A 19,288-nucleotide genomic window follows, 5' to 3' on the forward strand; every position below is an offset into this window, starting at 1 on the left:
TCTATGCAGGAGGAGAGCAGCCCATCCCTCTGTGGAATGAGCACGACATCTCAACAGACGCTGACAAGCCCAAGATTTTGCTCTACTCACTCAGTCTGATGTTTAAGGTACCAGTATTTAAAACAAGAAATGTGCTGCAGTTTACATTCTTGTTACTTATTGCTTCAGTACGGGAAAGAAACTGATTACTTTTTCCTGAATTCTTGTGGTTTGCAGGGGATCCAGATGACAGCCACCACTCCATCCATGAGAGCGGTGCGCTTCGAGACAGGGCTGATAGAGCTGGAGCTCTCCAACAGGATCCAATGTAAAGCCCAGCCCGGCGGCAGCAGCAGTTACCTCAAACTGTTTGGGAAGTGCCAAGTGGACCTGAACCTCGCCCTGGGCCAAATAGTCAAGCATCAGGTAGGCTACAGCGAATTAATATAGGTTGTGTTTGTTTCAATTAGCTGCTGCAATCAGATTCCTCCTTTTGAGGATCAACAAAGTACTGTGTCTGCCCCTGTTTTGTGAGATATAACTATTTATTTATTCCACAGGTGTACGAGGAGGCGGGTTCAGACTTCCACCAGGTGGCCTACTTCCGCACTCGTATTGGCTTACGGAACGCCCTTCAGGAGGAGATCAGTGGCTCCTCAGACAAAGAGGCAGTACTCATCACTCTCAACCGGCCAATCGTCTTTGCTCAGCCTGTGGCCTTTGACAGAGGTCAGGCCTTATTAAGTTTTCAGATTCTCGGAATCTAATTCTCTAAATTGCATAAACTCCCCAACAAAATCGTTATGGAAAACTTCATCACTGTTTCCTTTCTCGTTGCAGCTGTACTCTTCTGGCTGAACTACAAGGCAGCCTACGACAACTGGAACGAGCAGCGTCTGGCATTGAACAAAGACATCCACATGGCCACCAAGGAGGTGGTGGACAAGCTGCCGGGCATCCAGCAGACCTCAGCCCAGGCCTTCAGCACCCTGTTCCTACAGCTCACCGTCAACGACCTTGGAATATGTTTGCCCATCACTAACAACTCACTGGTAGGAGGAGAAGGATGATCTTAAAAATGTGGTCCTTTATTTTGCACCCTAATGTTTTCGGGAGAAAGCCTTTGCGATGTGGCATGTTAAAATGGTATATAATTTTTAAGTACTGTATATTAATGCAAGTTGGGGCTTGTAGAGAAAGAGGGCACACGTCTTGGACACACAATGTTACTAAGAATAGTTACATATTACAAATAATAGTTATTACATTACTGTGTATTTTACTACAACAACCCTGACGGTGCTAAATTTAGTCTTTGACCCTTAGACCCATTTTTTGTTTGTGTTTTTCTGTTTCAGACCTTGTCCTGAAACTGTTTGTGTGTTACATTGATATGAGCTAAATTGTAAGAAATATGCTTGTCTGAAAGTGGCACACAGTGTGAGTAATCATCAAATCGTGGGTCATCTCGTTCGCAAAAGAGCTGATCCAATGTTTTCTCAAATGGGTTATTCTTTTTTACAACCATTTTTTGTCATAATGTTCATTTGAATCAGAACCAATTATAAAAACACAAAATATAGAATAATGAGTAGTAATAGTAGTAATTTGGTCATTTTTTATAACTTTAGTGACTTTATTAAAATTTAGTTGGTTATATACACTCAGTGGACAGTTTATTATGTACACCTATCTAGTACTGGGTCGGACCCCACTTGCCTCCAGAACAGCCTAAATTCTTTTGGTCATGGAAACGTTGCTCAATTGGTATCAAGGGACCTAATATGTGCCAGTAAAACGTTCCCCACACCATTACACCACCGCCACCAGCCTGTACCGTTGACACTAGACAGGATTGGGCCATGGACTCATGCTGCTAACGTCAAATTCTCTGCCATCAACATGATGCTACAGGAACCGGGGTTCATCGGACCAGGCAATGTTTTTCCACTCCTCAATTGTCCAGTGTTGGTGATCGACCTGCCCACTGGAGCCGCTTCTTCTTGTTTTTAGCTGATAGGAGTGGAACGCTGTGTGGTCGAATGCTGCGATAGCCGTTTTCCTTAGACTTGTCATCACAAGCACCCATAGGACTGCCGCTGACTGGATGTTTTTTGTTTGTCTCACCATTCTCAGCTAACCATAGACACTGTCGTGCGTGAAAATCCCAGGAGGCCGGCCGTTTCTAAGATAAGGAACTGGCGCTCCTGGCACCGACAATCATACCACGCTCAAAGTCGCTTAGGTCACTCGTGTTGCCCATTCTAACGTTCATTCAAACAGTCACTGAATGCCTCGATGCCTGTCTGCCTGCTCAGCAAGCCACGGCCACGTGACTCACTGTATATAGGAGTAAACCATTTTTGTGAAAGGGGTGGTGTACCTAATAAAGTGTAGCTAGCTGCATTAGTATGTAGCTGAATAGATACAATTAGGCCTATCTTTATATCCTTGGAAACATAGCAAACATGGGAATGGTGGAGAAAGTTTTTCAGTGCAGTGGCCTTTGCATTAGCAGCAAATTACAAAATGAATTCAAGGTAAATGTCTTCATAAATGCTTAAGATTTCATTTGTGAATTGGTGAATGACTGACTAATAGTGGAAAATAGTTAAAGGATTAATCAAAGTTGGAATTTGATGACTACATCCACAGTCCCTGGTTGTTTCTCTTACAAGTTAGTCAAAGTTATAATTGTGTTTCTTATCTCCATAGAAAGGACATATACCAGGTTTCGAAGGCATTCGCACTGAAGCTGAGGCCAGCAGATCTGTAGGCCCTCAAAAATATGCACGAAAAGTAACTTACAATCTATTCAATCTCTTGTGAACACTTGTGTGATGTTATTCAATGGTTTATTACTGTTTTACTTGTAACAACCTGTTATAAGTGTTTGTGATGCAATCTTGACACAATGCTGACATAACAGGTTATGGCAGTTTACAACCAGCAATTTTATTGATACAACTGGCATAACTTTAATGAAGCTTGAAATTGTTTGACTGGTTGAATGTCTCACCGTTACGGTCAATTGGCACAGGTACTTTATTGTTATCATGAGTGTTATGGCACGCACAACGTCACAACTGCATTAAATATGCATCAACTAAATGGGTGTTTCCATGGAGTCAATGTGTTTTTCAACATTACACACAGGCACATTTCCTATTCCTAAGTAATATACTTTATTTGAAGGTCCGCCAATATGCTTATAAACCATTATTAAATCGTTTTTAACCATTAGTAAACCATTACTAGGTTTCTAGCAGCAAACCTGTGTATAAATTCATATAATTTCATGAATTATTACAAATACCTCTAATCATAATATGATGCATGGATAACTAACAGGCCTTAAGTGTGTTGAGTTTAATTCTTAACAAACTATTTAATGTTTATAAACAGATAAAATGTTACCGTAACCCTTCACCTATTCATAACACACGACTGACTGTTAACCTTAATGTTATCCCTGTGCTAGACTTATCCGGTAACCTAACTTTAACATCTTACTCCCCCATCCACCCTCAAACCTCGATCCTCACAGGCCAACCACAGCATTGACTTTGACACGGGCTCTGCCCTGGTGCTGACTATCGAGAGCACGCTGATCACCGCCTGCTCCTCTGAGTCGCTGGTCAGCAAGGGCCACTTCAAGAACTTCTGCATCCGCTTCGCCGAGGGCTTTGAGACCTCCTGGGACGACTGGAAGCCTGAGATCCGAGGAGACATGATCATGAACGCCTGTGAGTGATTGGACCGCAAGATGTTGGCTTTTACATACAGACTGGGATTGAAAATGCATGAAGTCAGGAAATGAGATGGCTTGTCTATATTTAGAGCTGGGCCTGGAAAAGCTGAGTTTTTAAGTTTAACATCAGAACATGACTTTATATAGAATAAGTACATAAAAAAACATAGGGAAAGTCTAAAGCTTCACCCATATATTGAGTACCAAAGAGACCGATAGCTTGTGATATTCCACCCTAATTAAGCTCTAGATGTGCCTAACTTCCTACAGTGTGGTCCCCTACACAGTGCCGGTCCTCTTATTGATGTAATATTTGAATGTGTTGATTTTGTAGGTGTTGTTCCAGATGGCACATATGAAGTGTGCTCCAGAACCACAGGCCAGCTGTCAGCAGGTAAGTACTGCACAGATAATGGGCATCAAACCTTGTGTATATTATGAAAGGGGTTAGTTTAACTGTGAACGTTGTCGAGATTTTATCCAAAACACATCACAGCTGTTTTCTTCTTTGTGAGCAAGATATTTGTATTCTAGTGAGTGATAGATGGATTTAGTGTAGGATCATTTTCTCTCGCCCTCCCTGTGCGACCATCAGAAAGCAGCAGTGCAGGCACCTGGGCGCTGAACGTGCTGTGGAAAATGTGTGGTATCGACGTCCACATGGACCCCAACATTGGCAAGCGTCTCAACGCCCTAGGCAACACACTGACCTCGCTGACGGGAGAGGAAGATGTGGATGACATCGCTGACCTCAACTCAATCAACATGGTCAACTTGTCTGATGAGGATGAGGCCGACACCATGTCGCCGACCATCCATATGGTCAGTGTTTTCAGTCCTTCCCTAACCATGATAACAATGCTGAATATTTGTGTATTACTTTGAACATGTGAATTGTATAACTCTGAGTGTGTTCGTATCCTGTGAGTTTGTTAATGCCTGTGATTCTGGTGCACTACTACCACAAGACGATTTAAGAGGCTGTCAAAGCACTATGATTGTGTTAGAGATTATAGTAGCTCTGTGTGCGTGTGTAAAATCCCTGACTGTGTGTCAAGAATGTAAAAAAGCACTGAGTGTCAAGACTGCATGTCTGTTCAAGCCATGTCAACCCATTACAACCACTGTGACAGTACTAAAAGCTATCCAAGCTGCTTAGTCCATGCACCCAGTTGAACCTTGCCTTGGGCGTATCCATCCCGTTGATTGCAGGGGAGCCCAGAGGGAGAGTGCAGCAGCCCTAGGCTCACGTTCAGGACACGGCTGGTAAACAGCATCCTGGGCCTGAAAAGCCCCAGTGTCCAGAGCGTCTCCGTACCAGGCGACTACCTAAACGACTATGCCCTTCCCCCGTCCAGAGGGAACATGGCCAGGGCTCCCAGACCCCTATCCTGGGGATGTGTATGTACTGTAGCCCATCCTCAACTGCCCCACTCTCTATTGTCCTACCTTCTGGGCCCGTTAATCACGCTAAGGGTAACATTAAGGCTCTATGGTCCAGATTTCAAGCTGCAGAATGGATTTCAATTGCTAAGTGACTCAATGAATTGTGATAATATCAGAGGGCTCGCAGCAAGTGTGTATTTGGACAACAAATTAACGGCAAACTAGGGATGGGCATTTGAAACAAGTTCACAATTCGAATAATATCATAACATTTTTGGGGGAGATCTGGATAGTTGAAATGCATGTAAATACATAACCTGCGCGACTTGGGAGAGAGGTGCCGCTCTGCTTTCATGCAGCAATTGAGGCTATTTTACTGCACTTCCCGTCCTTAATTCAGATGTAATGGTTGCCGATGGTTGCTCCTTGTAGCCTACTACTTCTCATTTAGCTAACTTAATTATGTAATTTCAATTCCATTTTTAGTTGATTAGAGATCTCCAATGCTGCTTGCTATTACACATGGAGCCACTGACTAGTGCCACTTTGATTGGCTGACAATAACAACAAACCCCATGTAGACTACAGTATGTGTTTTTATTGAATTAAAAATGTCACGGTATATCCTTGTGTGTAGCAATGTCACATATATACTTTTATTTAATTTGAATAAAGCCTTTTCATTGTTAAAATAGGCCTATGATTTATTTTTATGTTTATGAATACTCTCGCAAATATTCAAAAACGAACATCCGTTCGGATATTCGAATTACCATGCCCATCCCTATGGCAAAAATAATATGGTCACTTAGCAATTGACTCTGTGGGGTTTAGGCTCTTCTGGTTATCTTTTCACCTGGTTACACATGTTGTGTTAACTCCCTCATCCGAGAATTGGGTTACCAATCGGTCCCAAAGGTCTCTAGTATTATGGTGATGGTGACTTTCATTTCACATATTTTTCTGCTGTTTATGTGTGTGTATAACATGATAATTGGTGTGAGTATAAGATGTGACTAAGGTGGTGAATCTTTCTCCCTCCTGTCTCCTGATTCTGCCGCTTCGACCCTACTCTCCTCCCTTTCCACATCCAATGACTCACACTGTCCCCTTTCCTCCCGGCCGGCTCGGCCCTCCCCTCCTGCTCCGTGGCTAAGTGACTCATTACAAGCTTACAGAACAGGACAGCAGACAGCTGAGTTTAAATGGAGGACCTATCGTCCTGTCACTCCCTCCTCTCTACCTTCTCTTCCTCTGTATCTGCTGCTAAAGCTTTCTACCACTCAGAATGTCAAGCTTCTGCCTCTAACCCTGGGAAACTCTTTTCCACCTTCTCCTCCACCCCCACCCCCTTCCTCTCTGCGGACGACTTTGTCAACCACTTTGAAAAGAAGGTTGACAACATCACTCAGCCTATTAAGTCCACTGGTCTCACTCACACAGAACTACCCTACGTCTTTATCTCTTTCTCCCCTCTCTCTCCAGATGAAATCCTGCGACTAGTGAGGTCTGGCCGCCCGACAATCTGCCCGCTCGACCCCATCCCCTCCACCCTTCTCCAGACCATCTTTGGGAACTTCTCACTTCCCTCAACAACTCATCCCTGTCCACTGGCTGTGTCCCCTCTAACTTAAAAATGGCCCAAGTCGCTCCCCTCCTCAAGAAACCAACACACGACTCATCTGACGTCAAAAACTATTGACCTGTATCCCTTATTTTCTTTCCAAAACACTTGAGAGTGCTTTCTCGTTATCTCTCTCTCAGAACAACCTTCTTGACCCAAACCAGTCAGGCATCAAGACGGGTCACTCAACCGAGACTGCTCTTCTCTGTGTCATGGAGGCTCTCCGCACTGCCAAAGCTGACTCTCTCTCTTCTGTTTTCATCCTCCTAGATCTATCCGCTGCCTTTGACACCGTGAACCATCAGATCCCCCTCTCCACCCTCTCAAGGCTGGGCATCTCAGGCACTGCACGCTCTTTGATTGCATCCTACCTGGCAGGCCGCTCTTACCAGGTGACATGAAGAGGATCTGTGTCTGCACCACGTACTATCACTACTGGTGTCCCCCAGGGCTTGGTTCTTGGCCCTCTTCTTTCTATACACCAAGTCACTCGGCTCCGTCATATCCTCACATGGTCTCTCCTATCATAGCTATGCTGAAGACACTCAACTACTTTTCTCCTTCCCCCCCTTCTGACACCCAGGTGGTGACACGCATCTCTGCGTGCCTAGCAGATATCTCAACTTGGATGTTGGCCCATCACCTCAACCTCGACAAGACGGTGATGCTCTTCCTCCCGGGGAAGACCTGCCCGCTCAAAGACTTCTCCATCACGGTTGACAACTCCACAGTGTTGCCCTCCCAGAGTGCAAATAACCTTGGCATGACCCTGGACAACACCCTGTCGTTCTCTGCAAACATCAAAGCAGTGTTTCGCTCCTGCAGATTCATGCTCTACAACATCTGTAGAGTACGACCCTACCTCACACAGGAAGCGACTCAGGTCCTAATCCAGGCACGTCTCCTCTCCTGTCTGGACTACTGCAACTCACTGTTGGCTGGGCTCCCCTCTTGTGCCATCAAACCCCTGCAACTCATCCAGAACGCTGCAGCCCGCCTGGTTTTCAACCTTCCCCAAGTACTCTCATGTCACCCTGCTCCTCCGCACACTCCACTGGCTTCCAGTCGAAGCTCGCATCCACTACAAGACCATGCCGCTTACCTACGGAACAGCAAGTAGAACTGCCCCTCCCTACCTTCAATATTCTCAAACCCTACACCCCAACCTGAGCACTCCGTTCTGCCACCTCAGGTCTCTTGGCCCACCCTATGGGAGGGCAGCTCTCGCTCGCTCAGCCCAGTCTTCTCTGTCCTGGCACCCTTATTGTGGAACCAGCTTCACCCTGAAGCTAGGACAGCAGAGTCCCTGCCCATCTTCTGAAAGAATTTGAAATCCTACCTCTTCAAACAGCATCTTAAACATTACTCCTCGTCACTTCGACCCCCCCCCTCCTCCCTGACTCTACTGATGGCTACTTTATTGAGGAAAATTTTACTTTCTATGCCTGTGATATGTGCTTCTTCCACCTAGCTATCTTAAGATGAATGCACTAACTGTAAGTCGCTCTGGATAAATGATTACAATGTCAAAGGTGGCTGGGTAACTTTGGTGTAATAATTAATTATTGGTTTAATACCTTAGTTTTGTGGTGTGAATAACCCAGGTTGGCGGTGTAATCTAATTTAGGTTATTTAATTGTGGTGATTGTTATACAAATACCCAAACATTATGTGGTGTAATATGTGAATTTCAGGGTGTAATTTGTCCTTTATACTCCACAGGAGACCATAGACCTCAGGCGGCAGGCGGCAGTGGGCAACCAGATCTTAGATCCAAGAAGAGGGAAGTTAAACAAAAGAATAGTGGACATCAGAGAGCTGAACGAGCAGGCCAAAGTCATTGATGACCTCAAGTAAGAGTTCTTGTCAAACACCAAACCCAAGGATCAACCCTTGAAGTCAGATCACTCATCTCCATTTCATGTAATGTATACTGTATGGTCTCCTTTCACAGGAAATTGGGAGCGAGTGAGGGCACAATTAACCAGGAGATCCAGCGCTACCAGCAGCTGGAGTCTGTGGCCGTCAACGACATCAGGAGAGATGTCCGCAAGAAACTACGCCGCTCCAGCATGAGGGTGAGACCACTACGCACTTACAAACCCCCTTTTGCTGGGCTTAATACTTCTGGACTGTGGGAGTCTTTATTTGAAATCCATTTGTAAATCCTGCAACTTACAACTCCCTACATCTCAATTTAAATGGAAAGAACACCAGCACTGATAAACCCTGATCACTTGTTTGTATGCTTCTCCACCAGGCTGCATCTCTAAAGGACAAGTGGGGTCTGGGATACAAACCCAGCTATAACCGTTCCAAGAGCATCTCTACAGCAGCAGGGAGGCCTCCACTTAAAAGGATGGAACGCCAAAGGTACTGTAAGATAATTCCTTGTCTGCAGTTGAAACCTAGCAGGCTATGGGTCAATTCTGTATCAATTCAGTAAAGTTAGGATTGGGAATTATATTGAAATTCCAATGGGTTGGATTATTTTTCCTAATTTCCTGCTCAGTTCCAGAATAGGAGACGTAAATGACTTGCCGGACATCAGAGTAGACGCATCCTCCCCTGGACCAAGAGTTACCTTCAACATCCAGGACACGGTAATGTATAGAATGACGACAATGGTAGTTAATAACAATAGGATTCTCCAAAATGGCAGTTGCACAGCATTTTATTGAGTTAGGGCATCATTTCATCCTCCATGTCGTTTGTTTGTTTAACACTATGACAGGCCTCTTGAGCTGAGGCTGTGTGTGTCTAAACATTGTGGAAACGCTCTGATATGTCAGCGGAAGCTAAGTGTTAGCTTTTCAGCTTGCTTGTAGCTTGAAGGAGAGTTAAAGGAATAATCCACTCAAAAACAATATAGTATTTTTGTCATTAGTCCACTGTTGATACAGTCCCAAAATGTTTTGCATGTGAGCAATCAAGTATTCAAGATGATGGACTTTCAAAAAGCAAATTGTAACTTGCCACATTGTCATGATGACGCAAAACACAAATTACAATAGTTTTGGAGTGGATTATTCCTTTGTGTGCCTTTTGAGCGTAAAATCCCCTCTTGAACATGTTGCCATGCTTTCATTTTTTGGATGGATTCCATTGTTCTCTTTCTGTTCAACTGAAGATTAATAATCAGGACTCTACAAACCAACCAGTCAGTCCAGGAGAGGTCTTCAAGGTATTTGTAAAACAACCAAAAGCAATCCCAAACAAATGAAAATCAAAAAAGAACCTTCAGCTTCTTCGTCTTCCACTTCTTCCTCTTCTTCTAATAAATTGTCAAAGACTGATTTGTTTGAAAACATGGCAATTCAAAACAGGATGATGAGAAAAAGGCTAGTAGTATCAATCAATGCTTGATTTTCATGTATGTTGGATTGATGCATGCCTTACCATCTTCAGTAGCAAGAGATCAGCAAGTCAAGTGCACTCGAGCTAATATTTTTTATGCACTTACAATACAACTCAAATGGCAATATGGTTAGTAGGGAGTAATATGCTATTAATAAGAAGGCTTTCTACCAGCCATTGCATCTGATTATGTGTTACAAAGAAAACTGTAATTATTCATTAGTCATCGGCGATATTGCGGCTCTGTAGATATGGTTAGACTTATGGATGTGTATGGTAGTGTGCCTGCATAGTATGCTGTACATGTATATACTAAATGTTTAAGATTATATTTCAATGTGCCATTGATTCACACACTCGCATCCTGTTATGAAATTTCATGTCGCTCCAAATCAACTTCTTTCGATCACAGATCTCTTTTTCTAACTGCAGCAGCTATGCCAACCCTAGTAGCTATGATTTAAGACGTTTAGGATGTATAGAGCCTCTGAGCCTAACACTCTAAACCCTTAGCTTGGCCAACCTCAGAATAATTGTGCCTCAAAGCCATGACTAGAGGTAACATTGAGGTTTCGTCCTTTACTTTTTGAAAATGTATACTTTATGCAAACTGCTCAGGACAGTGGTTGTTTATGGCTATACTGTCCTTTGTGAGGGGTTGCAATGTTTTTTGTTTTGGGAGGTGATCAGCTTCATCCACTGTCCTGAGAGAAGACGTTGTCCTGCAGCTTCTTTCTGCCCAGGTGTCTTCATCCTTCACTTCATCCTCTTCATCTCTGACTCCATATCCCTTTCCTCTGTCTTCTCCCAGAGCACTGCATGATCTCTGAGCTGCCTGTTGGGGGAAAAAACTTCAAGCACATAGCAGTCTGTATTACAGGACATTGTAGCCTCTAGTTATGTACATTACATCTAGCAATAGCCATGATATTGGCCATGTTTCAAAAATGTTTTTGAAGATGCCAAGCTAGAGTAGATTATGACTGTAACGCACATTGTGTATTGGCAATTATAACAAATCGTGACAAATGCATTACTACACAAACATACAGATACTTGGAACAGGATGTTATCTGCTACAGAGTTTAGAGCACTTTCAAAATGTTGACCTTTTTTAATTAAAAGAGTCTAACTGTCCCCCTCTCAACACCTCCCATATGTTCTCTGCTGAAGTTTCCGGAGGAGACAGAAATGGACCTGTTATCCATCACCATTGACGAGCCACTCCATCCTCATCTTCATCACCTTCATCATTTCCCATCTGTTAGCCAAGAACCCCACTCAGTGTTCAGTGCCCCTGCAACCCCCGCCGTCTTCTCACCTGGCATTCCCTTCCAGCACGACGACATGCGGCGCGACGAGCTCTCCTCCTCTTCCTCAGAGGACTCTGACAAGGAGGAAGAGTTTGACCGCGAGAGGTCATCTAGCTACTTCAGGAGGACTGTGTGAGTTATCCCCCCTCCCCTTTCCACCTCTCTCGTCTTTGTTTGGCCGGTTTCCCAGACCCATATTAAACCTACTACTAGACTAAAAAGCATGCAATTTCATTTAAAAAAAAATAAAAACGTTTTCCTGCCTACTAAACACAACCCCCGTTTGTTCTGATGTCGCAGCCAACCACCACACAGAAAACCATCAGGCTTCGCCGCTGTCAGCCAGATGTTCAGTGAGCGCTGGCCCAGCACACCCACCAACCGCAGCCTCATGAGCTCAGTCACTGAGAGGAACATCGACTTTGAGCTGGACGTGCGTGTGGAGATTGACAGTGGCAAGTGTGTCCTGCACCCCACCACCCAGCAGCCCGAGCACGAGGATGTCTCCTTCAGAAGGTACGGCCCTGAAGCCTAGGGATCTTCTAACTATTTAATAACTTATTCCTTATTATAACCTAGACAAATCATCAAGTATTATATCTGCAGGCTTTAAGTTAACCACCTCGAGTCGATGTCCGCGCCCGCCACAGAAATCTAATTAGCATAATAAAACATCTCCATCAAAATCCATCTGTTTAAGCTAGAGATATGCATGGGCTGCGTCTCAATCCACCACACCTGCGGTGGAAGGTGTCTCATGGTTTGTCAGACCATGAGACATCCTGAAAATCAGTCTTCTCACGAAAACGTCTGTAGCGTCTGAACGGTTTGGCCTAAAAAACTAATATGACCAATCTATGGAAAGATGAGACTTAGGAACAGGATGATATTCTCTGTTATCCTCTATGATGCCTCACAAGCTCGTCTGAAGGTACCCCCCCACACACACACACCTTTTGCCCTCAGAACAGCCTCAATTCATTAGGGCATGGACTCTACAAAGTGTCGAAAGTGTTCCACAGGGATGCTGGCCCATGTTGACTCCAATGCTTCCCACAGTTGTGTCATGTTGGCTGGATGTCCTTTGGGTGGGTGACCATTCTTGATACACACGGGAAACTGTTGAGTGTGAAAAACCCAGCAGTGTTGCAAACAAACCGGTGCGCCTGGTACCTACTACCATACCCTGTTCAAAAGCACTTAAATATTTTGTCTTGCCCATTCACCCTATGAATGGCACACATACACAATCCATGTCTCTATTGTCTCAAGGCTTAAAAATCTTTCTTTAACCTGTCTCCTACACTGATTGAAGTGGATTTAGCTAGTGACATAAATTAGGGATCATAGCTTTCAATTGGGTTGACCTGGTCAGTCTATGACATGGAAAGTGCAGGTACTCATAATGTTTTGTACACTCAGTGTATATGAAAGTAGTTTAGAGACTGTTTTTTTTTATGTGTACAGTTTAAAAAACATTTTTTAAATTGTGATTGTTGTGATATCTCTCAGGTATCGGACAGCCACTTTAAAACAAACTTCCCATTGATAGATTTTTTTTACTGTGTTTCCATTTTATGAATCTGTTATTCAAGGTCAAATTCAATGTTTCATCAAATAATATTTTTTTTATCATACAATTCAAAATCAAATAGCTAAATGATCCTTGGTATGACCATCTTAAAACCATTCCATATGTTAGCTTAGTATCCCCCTCCCCCACTCCCGGGTAAGACTCTTAAGGATGAAGTTTTACCAAAGTTTCTAGAAAGCTATTTAACCTCCTGTACTGTAGGAGTTGTGACCGCAGCTCCAGGAGTCTGGACCAGGAGTCTCCACCCAAGAAGAAGAAGCTCCAGCCCACTTACACCTCAACCACCCACCTCCTGTCCGGGAAGAAGGTGCCTTCCTCTCTGCAGACCAAATCCAGTGACCTGGAGACCACTGTCTTTTACATTCCGGGAGTGGATGTCAAGGTCAGTTAATTTGCTTTCACTCCATTACTGTTATGTTATCCTATCTATAGCATGGTATAAATAATGTGTTTAAATGATGACCCATCAATATGATGTATTAAATGCTAGGAACTATATTGCCATTGATGATTTTAAGAGTTAAACTATTCTGATACGTAACCATTTAGGGATATAATGTTTCCCCATACGCATCGGTCCCTGATTCAAATGTTTAAAATACAAGATCATCGTTCCGCTGGAACCCAAACTAATCCAAATATAGCATGCATCGGTCAGAGAATCAATTAAACATTCTGAACCGGTTCACTTTTTTTTCTACCTTCCGAAAATACTGTACCTCATCTTTTGTGACTGATACATCCTCTCCTTTAGCATCGAACTAAGCATGTAACTGCATTGACAGTAGATCATTTATCTGCAAGTCATTTTGCATGGCGAACAACCCCAGGCAATATCAGTAGCCTAGTAAACTGCGCACTGTCAAACTGGGCACACCCCCATCTTCATCAACGGGGCCGACGTGGAGACGGTAAAAAAGTTCCTCGGCATACACATCTTCGAGGAGCTGAAATGGTCAAACCACACAGACATGTATGTATGCGCATGACTCAACACTATACATGTCAGCTACAACAGCGACTGAAATGACTGCAACACTTAACAAAGAATTGCGGTTAGTTTCAGAGTGGGTGGCAAGGAATGTTAGTCCTAAATATTTCTAAAACTAAAAGCATTGTATTTTGGACAAATCATTCACTGAACCCTAAACTCAACTAAATCTTGTAATAAATTATGTGGAAATTGAGCAAGTTGAGGTGACTAAACTGCTTGTAGTAACCCTGGATTGTAAACTGTCATGGTCAAAATATATTGATACAACAGTAGCTAAAATGGGGAGAAGTGTGTCCATAATAAAGCGATGCTCTGCCTTCTTAATAGCACTATCAACAAGGCAGGTCCTACAGGCCCTAGTTTTGTCACACCTGGACTACTGTTCAGTCGTGTTGTCAAGTGCCACAAAAAACGACTTGGCTCAGAACAGGGAAGCACGGCTGGCCCTTGATGTACACAGAGAGCTAATATTAATAATATGCATGTCAATTTCTCCTGGCTCAAAGTGGAGGAGAGATTGACTTCATCGCTACTTGTATTTATGAGAGGTATTGACATGTTGAATGCACCGAGCTGTCTGTCTGTTTGAACTACTGGCGCACAGCTTGGACACCCATATATGGTAGTGGTGGAGTAGGGGCACACAGTGTGTTGTGAAATCAGTGAATGTATTGTGATGTTTTTAAAATTGTATAAACTGCCTTCACGACAGCGACTATTCAACCTCAAGTGGCTGAGAGAATGTGGCCTGTCCCGAGGACCCTCACAGTGTTCTACAGGAGCACAATCGAACGCATACGGCAACTCCACCACCGGTGACCACAAGGCACTACAGAGGGTGGTATGCTCAGCCGAACACACCATTGGGTGCACACTGCCTGCCCTCCAGGACACCTACAACCAATGCTCCCTCTAAGCTCCCCCGGGACTGCGGCACAGAAGAAATATCAGCGCGCGCAGAGAAACACGACATTGAACTTCACTCAACTTTCTAGAGTTTTCCCCATTAGTTAACACTGAACGTTTCCCTCTTCTGTGGAAATTGTGATCGAATCAATGCAATATTAGCCACAATCAATGCAACATACCAAAACTAAATGAACTATGCAAGACTTAGTATGCAAAATGAACTATGCAAGAGATTTTGTTGTAGGGGTTGGATTCTATTGCATTGACAGGCACGACTCAGGCCCATACTCTACACAAACCGGTGCGCCATAACTAATCAAAGCTGCAGCAGGCCTATATGTAAATAGACCATTGCCATATATGGATCTGTGCCATTCACTTTGAACTTGACAACATCTATTCTTCCGCGCCCAGAAACCTGCTCCTTTTAATCTCTGTTCCCGAACGCACTAGACGACCAGTACTTTTAGCCTTTAGCCGTACTCTTATCCTTTTCCTTCTTTGCTCCTCTGGTGATGTAGAGGTTAACCCAGGCCCGACAGCCCCTAGCATCACTCCCATTCCCCAGGTGCTCTAATTTGTTGACTTCCGTAACCGTAAAAGCATTGGTTTCATGCATTTTAACATTAGAAGCCTCCTCCCTAAGTTTGTTTTATTCACTGCTTTAGCACACTTCGCCAACCCGGATGTCCTAGCCGTGTCTGAATCCTGGAAGGCCACCAAAAATCCTGAAATATAACATTTTCCGACAAGATAGAACTGCCAAATGGGGTGGAGTTGGAATCTACTGCAGAGATGGCCTGCAGAGTTCGGTCATACTATCCAGGTCTGTGCCCAAACAATTCGAGCTTCTACTTTTAAAAATCCACCTGTCCAGAAACAAGTCTCTCACCGTTGCCGCTTGTTATAGACCCCCTCCCCCCCTTCGGCCCCCAGTTGTGTCCTGGACACCATATGTGAATTGATCGCCCCCCATCTATCTTCAGAGTTCGTACTGTTAGGTGACCTAAACTGGGACATGCTTAACACCCCGGCCGTCCTAAAATCTAAGCTAGATGCCCTCAATCTCACACAAATTATCAAGGAACCTACCAGGTACAACCCGAAATCTGTAACCATGGGCACCCTCTTAGATATCATCCTGACCAACCCGCCCTCTAAATACAGCTCTGCTGTCTTCAACCAGGATCTCAGCAATCACTGCCTCATTGCCTGCGTGCGTACTGGGTCCGCGGTCAAACGACCACCCCTCATCACTATCAAACACTCCCTAAAACACTTCAGTGAGCAGGCCTTTCTAATCGACCTGGCCCGGGTATCCTGGAAGGATATTGACCTCATCCCATCAGTAGAGGATGCCTAGTTGCTCTTCAAAAGTGCTTTCCACTCCATCTTAAATAAGCATGCCCCATTCCAAAAATGTAGAACCAAAAACAGATATAGCCCTTGGTTCACCCCAGACTTGACTGCCCTTGACTAGCACAAAAACATCCTGTGGCGTTCTGCATTAGCATCAAATATCCCCCGCGATATGCAACTTTTCAGGGAAGTCAGGAACAAATATACTCAGTCAGTTAGGAAAGCTAAGGCTAGCTTTTTCAAACAGAAATAGCACTAATTCCAAAAGGTTTTGGGAACCTGTAAAGTCCATGGAGAATAAGAGCACCTCCCCCCAGCTGCCCACTGCACTGAGGGTAGGAAACACTGTCACCACTGATAAATCTACGATGATCGGTCATTTCCATAAGCATTTGCTTTCCACCTGGCTACCCCTACCCTGGCCAACATCTCAGCACCCCCTGCAACTTCAACGCCATACAACACTCCTTCCGTGGCCTCCAACTGCTTTTAAATGCTAGTAAAACTAAGTGCATGCTCTTCAACCGATTGCTGCCCGCATCCTCCCGCCCGACTAGCATCACTACTCTGGACGGTTCTGACGTAGAATATGTGGACAACTACAAATACCTAGGTGTCTGGTTAGACTGTAAACTCTCCTCCCAGACTCACATTAAGCATCTCCAATCCAAAATTACATCTAGAATCGGCTTCCTATTTCACATCAAAGCCTCCTTCTCTCATGCCGCTAAACATACCCTCGTAAAACTGACTATCCTAAAGATCCTTGACTTCGGCGATGTCATTTACAAAATAGCCCCCAACACTACTCAGCAAACTGGATGTAGTCTATCACCGTGCCATCCGTTTTATCACCAAAGCCCCATATTGGGGCGGCAGGTAGCCTAGTGGTTAGATCGTTGGACCGAAAGATTGCAAGAGCGAATCCCCAAGCTGACAAGGTAAAAATCTGTCGTTCTGCCCCTGAACAAGGCAGTTAACCTCTCTTGGATATTCGGGACGGTAGCGTCCCACCTCGCCAGCAGCCAGTGAAATTGCAGGGCGCCAAATTCAAAACAACAGAAATCCCATAATTAAAATTCCTCAAACATACAAGTATTTTACACCATTTTAAAGATAAACTTGTTATAAATCCAGCCACAGTGTCCGATTTCAAAAAGGCTTTACGACAAAAGCACACCAAACGATTATGTTAGGTCAGCACCTAGTCACAGAAAAACACAGCCATTTTTCCAGCCAAAGAGAGGAGTCCCAAAAAGCAGAAATAGAGATAAAATCAATCACTAACCTTTGATGATCTTCATCAGATGACACTCATAGGACTTCATGTTACACAATACATATATGTTTTGTTCGATAAAGTTCATATTTATATCCAAAAATCTCAGTTTACATTGGCGCGTTATGTTCAGTAGTTCCAAAACATCCGGTGATTTTGCAGAGAGCCACATCAATTTACAGAAATACTCATAATAAACATTGCTAAAAGATACAAGTGTTATGCATGGAATTTTAGATCCGCTTCTCCTTCATGCAACCGCTGTGTCAGATTTCAAAAAAACTTTACGGAAAAAGCACACCATGCAATAATCTGAGTACAGAGCTCAGACACAAAAACAAGCCATACACATACCCGCCATGTTGTGGAGTCAACAGAAGTCAGAAATAGCATTATAAATATTCACTTACCTTTGATGATCTTCATCAGAATGCACTCCCAGGAATCCCAGTTCCACAATAAATGTGTTTTGTTCGATAAAGTCCATCATTTATGTCCAAATACCTCCTTTTTGTTCGCACGTTTAGTACACAAATCCAAACTCAGGAGGCGCGGGCAAGTCCAGGCAAAAGTTCAGACGAATTACAGTTCGTAGAAACATGTCAAACGAAGTATTGAATCAATCTTTAGGATGTTTTATCATAAATCTTCAATAATGTTTCAACCGGATAATTCCTTTGTCTGTAGAAATGCAATGGAAGGCAGCTAACTCTCACGGGAGCGCGCGAGACTGAGCTCATGGCACTCTGCCAGACCCCTGACTCAAACAGCTCTCATTCTCCCCTCCTTCACAGTAGAAGCCTCAAACAAGGTTCTAAAGACTGTTGACATCTAGTGGAAGCCTTAGGAAGTGCAATATGACCCCATAGACACTGTATATTCGATAGGCAATGACTTGAAAAACTACAAACCTCAGATTTCCCACTTCCTGGTTGGATTTTTTCTCAGGCTTTTGCCTGCCAAATGAGTTCTGTTACACTCACAGACATCATTCAAACAGTTTTAGAAACTTCAGAGTGTTTTCTATCCAAATCTACTAATTATATGCATATTCTAGCTTTTAGGCCTGAGTAGCAGGCAGTTTACTCTGGGCGCCTTTTTATCCAAGCTACCCAGTCCCAAAGAAGTTAACCCACTGTTCCTAGGCCGTTGTTGAAAATAAGAATTTGTTCTTAACTGACTTGCCTAGTTAAATAAAGGTAAAAAAATAAATTAAATAAAAATATACTACCCACCACTGCGACCTGTATGCTCTCGTTGGCTGGCCCTCACAACATATCCGTCGCCAAACCCACTGGCTCCAGGTCATGTATAAGTCTTTGCTAGGTAAAGCCCCGCCTTATCTCAGCTCACTGGTCACCATAGCAACAGCACGCGCTCCAGCAGGTACATTGCACTGGTCATCCCCAAAGCCAACACTTACTTTGGCCGTTTGTCCTTCCAGTTCTCTGCTGCCAATGACTGGAACGAATTTCAAAAATCTCTGAAGCTGGAGTCTTATATCTCCCTCTCTAACTTTAAGCATCAGCTGTCTGAGCAGCTTACCGATCACATTTACATTTACATTTAAGTCATTTAGCAGACGCTCTTATCCAGAGCGACTTACAAATTGGTGCATTCACCTTATGATATCCAGTGGAACAACCACTTTACAATAGTGCATCTAACTCTTTTAAGGGGGGGGGGGTTAGAAGGATTACTTTATCCTATCCTAGGTATTCCTTAAAGAGGTGGGGTTTCAGG

At 43.8% G+C, this 19,288-nt stretch overlaps 1 protein-coding gene across 21 annotated transcripts in view; it reads left to right on the plus strand.

The window, feature by feature from the left end:
- The window catches only part of LOC139553457 (bridge-like lipid transfer protein family member 1), a 142,884-nt gene that overhangs the window by 96,657 nt on the left and 26,939 nt on the right, over positions 1-19,288 (plus strand). For 15 of the 21 annotated variants that reach the window (XM_071365779.1, XM_071365782.1, XM_071365785.1 and 12 more), the window contains 17 exons: positions 10-107; positions 217-405; positions 540-708; positions 820-1,031; positions 2,695-2,778; positions 3,527-3,725; positions 4,065-4,124; positions 4,326-4,552; positions 4,943-5,131; positions 8,463-8,593; positions 8,695-8,818; positions 9,001-9,113; positions 9,253-9,343; positions 9,871-9,924; positions 11,271-11,542; positions 11,711-11,926; positions 13,206-13,386. In XM_071365779.1, the coding sequence (XP_071221880.1) occupies positions 10-107; positions 217-405; positions 540-708; positions 820-1,031; positions 2,695-2,778; positions 3,527-3,725; positions 4,065-4,124; positions 4,326-4,552; positions 4,943-5,131; positions 8,463-8,593; positions 8,695-8,818; positions 9,001-9,113; positions 9,253-9,343; positions 9,871-9,924; positions 11,271-11,542; positions 11,711-11,926; positions 13,206-13,386 (2,609 nt within the window). The remainder of the gene's footprint in view (positions 1-9; positions 108-216; positions 406-539; positions 709-819; positions 1,032-2,694; positions 2,779-3,526; positions 3,726-4,064; positions 4,125-4,325; positions 4,553-4,942; positions 5,132-8,462; positions 8,594-8,694; positions 8,819-9,000; positions 9,114-9,252; positions 9,344-9,870; positions 9,925-11,270; positions 11,543-11,710; positions 11,927-13,205; positions 13,387-19,288) is intronic. The other 6 variants (XM_071365795.1, XM_071365799.1, XM_071365792.1 and 3 more) reach the window with 5 other exon arrangements.

Source organism: Salvelinus alpinus, chromosome 25, assembly GCF_045679555.1.
Source record: "Salvelinus alpinus chromosome 25, SLU_Salpinus.1, whole genome shotgun sequence".
Lineage (NCBI taxonomy): Eukaryota > Metazoa > Chordata > Actinopteri > Salmoniformes > Salmonidae > Salvelinus > Salvelinus alpinus.